At 52.8% G+C, this 4,954-nt stretch overlaps 1 protein-coding gene across 33 annotated transcripts in view; it reads right to left on the bottom strand.

Annotated features, from left to right (window-relative positions):
* Positions 1-859: 859 nt before the first annotated feature.
* The window catches only part of ST3GAL4 (ST3 beta-galactoside alpha-2,3-sialyltransferase 4), a 60,649-nt gene continuing 56,554 nt past the window's right edge, over positions 860-4,954 (bottom strand). For 32 of the 33 annotated variants that reach the window (XM_077961123.1, XM_077961125.1, XM_077961144.1 and 29 more), the window contains 2 exons: positions 1,845-1,988; positions 860-1,532 (listed from right to left, as the gene is read on the bottom strand). In XM_077961123.1, coding sequence (XP_077817249.1) covers positions 1,446-1,532; positions 1,845-1,988 — 231 coding nt within the window. In that variant the 3' untranslated portion in view covers positions 860-1,445. 33 annotated transcript variants of the gene reach the window in all.

The following is a 4,954-nucleotide window of genomic DNA, read 5'->3' as shown; positions in this document are numbered from 1 at the left end:
CATGTCATCTTCCTCTGTTCCTCCCAGACTGCTGCCCCTCTTTATCTGTCCTGTCCCAGCCTGGCTTGTCTCAAAACCTCCAGGCTGCAAGTCTTTCCGAGAAAGCCAGGAACACAGCTGCCAGTTCCATTCCCCAAGCGGGGAGCTCCAGCTCTCCCTCCTGGCTCCAGATGTAAAGGAACAGCTGTGGGGTGGCGGGAAGCCCAGTTGGCAGCTAAGCAGGATCTGGGAAGATGGAGAACGAGGGCGGGAGAGACAGGCAAACGGCAGGATTGTTATGATTCTAAAGACCCAGGAAAGAAACCATTTCATCCCCTGGCCCGGCAACTGGCTGATAGGCCTTGCCAAATCCCTTCGACGCTGCCCTCCAGGCCTGCCCACCCCATCCTGGCAGCCTGGGCTGCTGGCAAGACCTTCCGTAAACTCCATTTTCTGGTTCCCACTTAATCTGAGAAGGGAAACTTGGCTTTCTTTGTCTGACCCCACCCCTGTCCTTAAAACACGTACCTCCCAAGCATGAGATTTGGGTAACTGAAGAATGGTGGGGGAGAGAGGAAGGAAGGTGGGAGCAGACTCTGGCACTCTCATCTGGCATCCTCCAGCCCCTCCCTCCTCTGGCAGTAACCCAGAATGCAGGGTGCCAGGCTGGGTGTCTGCAGACAGGGCTGCTGTGAGCACCACTCGCTCTCCTGCTGTGCCAGGGTGATAATGCATGACCAGGCACCCAACACTGGACTCAATAAGTAATTATTTCCCAAGCGATCATGCCCTGCTCTGGTCTAACAAGCCTGCCCACTGCTACACCCCATCCCATGCCTTCCCCCACCTGAAAGGACACAGGACATCACAACTGCTTCCATTTTAGGAAAAATAGTTTAATGGTAGGTTTGTAACCTCTTTTCTAGATGAGGTCCCCTTCTCGGTGGAACCCCCACACCAGTGCCCTTCCCATGCCCGCTGGGAGGCAGCAGCCCCTCTCTGGAGGGCACCCACCCATTCCCAATGCCCCTGCCCTCCTGGGAGGCCGGTGCTGTGTCTAGGCGTTGGTGGGGCCATCACTGTAGATTTTTATAAAAAGTGGGCGGAATACTCTACTGGCCTCTTTCCTGGATGCATGGGACCAGCCCGCAGCACCTTCCTACCCCTTCATTAAATAGCCCATTAAATAATCTCTTGGTGCTGGCAGAGAGGGGGTGCCACAGCAACGAGCCCCCTGCCCTGGCCGGGCTCCCACGGCTCCAGCGCCCCCACCCTGACTGGATCTCGGCTCCATAAGAGCAGCCAGGGGCATGGCCTCATCTCAGACCTGGCCAGGCCCAGAACTCCCTCCCCAAGAGGGGGTGAGTCCAAGTGGGTCATACTGGCACCAGGCACCCCCACAGCCACGGACGGGGGTCACCCAGACAGCAGAGTAGGCAACCGACAGGCTACAACTCTTGCCCAGGTCAGAAGGACGTGAGGTTCTTGACAGCTCCCATCTCCAGCATCCGCTTAATGGCCAGGGCCTCTTGGGAGACATTATGGCCTGACCCCTGTGGAGACAGCCAAGGAAATAAACTGAGGGACTCCCAGGGACCTCTCTGTCCCCAGGAAAGTCTCCTTGCCCCTCCCCATGGCCCCACACTTCTTGGGAGCTCCCTTTCCCAGGCTGGTTCTTGGAAGGAAGACGAAATCCATGTGGCTGAACATGGACGATGCTGGCCAGGGAGTCCAGATGCTTCGGTTCCAGTTCTGACTCCAGGAGCCACCTCTGGGTCTCAGCGCTGCTCCCACTCACCCAGTGTCCCTCTGACTGTCTTCCCATCCGCCCCCTGCCCCACCGTGCTCACGAGCTAGGCACTTACCACCATGGACTTGAGCGTGATCTGCTCATAGTAGTGAATGGTCTGCTTCTTGTTGTAGGCATCTGGGTAGCCAAAGCCGGCAATGTGCACCAAGTCACAGAGGTGGAGGGCCAGCGTGATGGCCAACAGGCCTGTGGTGGGCTTCTGAGGAACAGGGGCAAAACAGCGTTAGCGGGAGCCCTGCTCCTCCCTCCATCATCTCTGCCAGCGCTCTGCACTGGAACTTTCTGCAGTCATGGAAATGTTCTCCATCTGTGCTGTCCAGCAAGACGAGCCATGAACTAATGAGCATGCAACTAATGAGCATGCAAATCGGGCCAGGGCAGCTGAGGAACTGAATTTACTTTATTAATTTTTAATTAATTAAATTGTAAATTTAAATCGCCACATGTGCTGGGTGCAGAGGTGCATATGCCTATAGATCCAGCAACTCAGGGGGCTGAGGTCAGAAGACTGCTTGAGCCCAGGAGTCCTGGGCTGTCGTGCACTAAGAATGCACCTGTGAAAAGCCGCTGCTCTCCAGCCTAGGCAATATAGTAAGACCCCTATCTCTAAAAATAAACAAATATAAATAAGTAAATAGCCACATGTGCCTAGTGGCTACCATTCTGGATGGTCCAGCTCCATACACCTGGGGGAGGCCTGGGGCCTCTAGAGATAAGACTAACAATCAGAATGACCATCATCATCATATTAGTTACCTTTTAAACACTATGCGCCAGACACTATGTTTAGTATTTTACCTACCTACCATAAGACATTATCTCATCCAGTCTCACAAAAACACCTGGAGGTACATATTATTATTAGCCCCCTTTTACAGATGAGAAAACCGGGGCTTACAAAAGTGTTAAGCAACTCATTCAAAGGAAAGGAAGTGTTCTGTCCTCCTCCTTGGAGAGCCTGACCTCATTTAGAAGACCTGGGGGCTCTGACATGCACTAGCTGTGCGACCCTTTATGGGGGTGGCGCTCTATTTTTTTTTTTTTTTTTATAGAGATGGGGTTTCACCATGTTGCCCAGGCTGATCTCGAACTCCCGGGCTCAAGCGATCTGCCCACTCTGCCTCCCAAAGTGCTGGGATTACAGGCATGAGCCACCGTGCCTGGCCTCTCCTTCTTCAAAGCAGGACAGCAGTACCTTTCCCATCCACCTTACTGGCTGCTCTGAGGACCTCACTTGCTCATGCCTAGTTCATCCGCAGTGATGGGCAGCCTGATATTCTCACTTCTCCAACCTCGCCTTCCTCAGCTTCAGTAACCTGCTTTGCACACAATTTCAGCTGCCCATACCCGTTTGGGAGCCATTCCTGGACCTCATCAGGCCTGTCGACACGCCAGCTTTCTCCCTCTCGGAGCTCTCCTGTCTTCTCATCTTCCACTCCCTGGCTGGGCCTTCTTTTTCCACCTTTGTTGCTTTCACCACCAGTGTGTCATCTCATCCAGTTGGGCTGACACACTTCCATGGCCTTCTAGCCAGCTCTGCCTGGTCACAGGCTCCTTATACTCACCAAATTCCTCCTCTTCCTGCCACTCTATTAGTTAAATATGTTACCATCCCCAATGCTGTCCAAGCTAGAAACCCAGAATTGGTCAGAAATCTCTCAATTCCACTTGTAAAACATATAAGGCAGAATTGTAAGAGAACCCTGGTGACCCTAACTCTCGTGTGATCTCCTCCCTGGCACGTGTGGGGAGCCCGTGAATATGATGCGATTATGTGACGTTACTTTATATGGCACAGTTGAACATAAGAGGAGAGGCTGTCCTGCTGGGCTTGACCTAATTACCTGAACGTTTAAATCCGGGTGTCAAGACCAGAAGCGGAGAAGGTCAGAGATCTGAAGCACAGAAAGGATCTACTGTGCCATCGCCGGCTTGAAGATGGAGGCTGGATGGCAAGAAATGTGGGCCACCTCTAAGAGCCAGGCACGGCCCCCAGCCTCCAGCTGACAGCCGGCAAGGAAATAGGGACCTCAGTTCTACAATTGCAGGAACCAAATTATTTCAACCACAAGAATGAACCTGGAAGCAAAATTTTCCCCTAAGCTTCCAGATGAGAACTGTCTGGTTGACAAACCGAGTCCAGCCTTGTGACAGCCTAAACAGAGAACCAGCCAAACCCTGCTGTTCTGATCTACAGGACTACGAGCCAGTACGTGGGTACTGTTTTAGCCGCTAAACTTGTGGTATTAGTTAAGGAGCAATGGAAAGCTAACACAGGCTGGGCGCAGTGGCTCACACCTGTAATCCCAGCATTTTGGGAGGTTGAGGCGGGTAGGTCACCTGAGGTCAGGAGTTCGAGACCAGCCTGGCCAACATGGCGAAATCCCGTCTCTGCTAAAAATACAAAAATTAGCTAGGTGTGGTGGCGCGTGCCTGTAATCTCAGCTACTTGGGAGGCTGAGGCAGGAAAATCGCTTGAACCTGGGAGGTAGAGGCTGCAGTGAGCTGAGATGGCACCACTGCACTCCAGCCTGGGAGACAAAGCGAGACTCAGTCTCAAAAAAAAAAAAAACCAATACAATGTTGAGTCCATTTCCTCCTTTTCCCTTTCCACCGCCAGGAGCTGGGTTCAGGTCCTGGCCCTCTCTCATCTCCCTCTCCAGCCTCCTCTCCATCTGTAATCCTATGCATGGCATGAAACTCCTCCTTGTTGCCCTTCAGTGCCACTTGTACTGGAACAGTTCAGTGCTGGAGATGCCGCCTGCTCTGGCCAAATGTGGCTCTGGCCAAATGCCTTTCCCCAGCTCTCTGCCTGATCCTTCCAGACCCAGCTCCAGCATCACCTCCTCTGGGGAGCCTCCCAGACATCTCTCAGCAGATGTCTGTCCCTCCTCTGAGATTCCACGACATTGGGAACAACTCTCCATTGTGGAATTTTATCACTCCACAGTGCAAGCTGCATTCTTACTCTGTTGGACTGAGGTTCCGTAGGGCAAGGAGCACAACCTCCTCACCAAGCATGCAGACTCGGGGCCTGGCATTGAGCAGTCACAAAAGCAGCTATTCACCACCGAACATGCAATAACAGGAGATGCTCAGTAAACAATAAAAGCATTTATTCAAAATCTGGCAAATATTTAAAGAGCAGGCCCTGTGTATCGGTCT

The sequence above is a fragment of the Macaca mulatta genome, chromosome 14 (genome assembly GCF_049350105.2).
Source record: "Macaca mulatta isolate MMU2019108-1 chromosome 14, T2T-MMU8v2.0, whole genome shotgun sequence".
NCBI lineage: Eukaryota > Metazoa > Chordata > Mammalia > Primates > Cercopithecidae > Macaca > Macaca mulatta.
The sequence above is the reverse complement of the archived record's forward strand: the minus strand, read 5'-3'. Positions and strand labels throughout refer to the sequence as shown.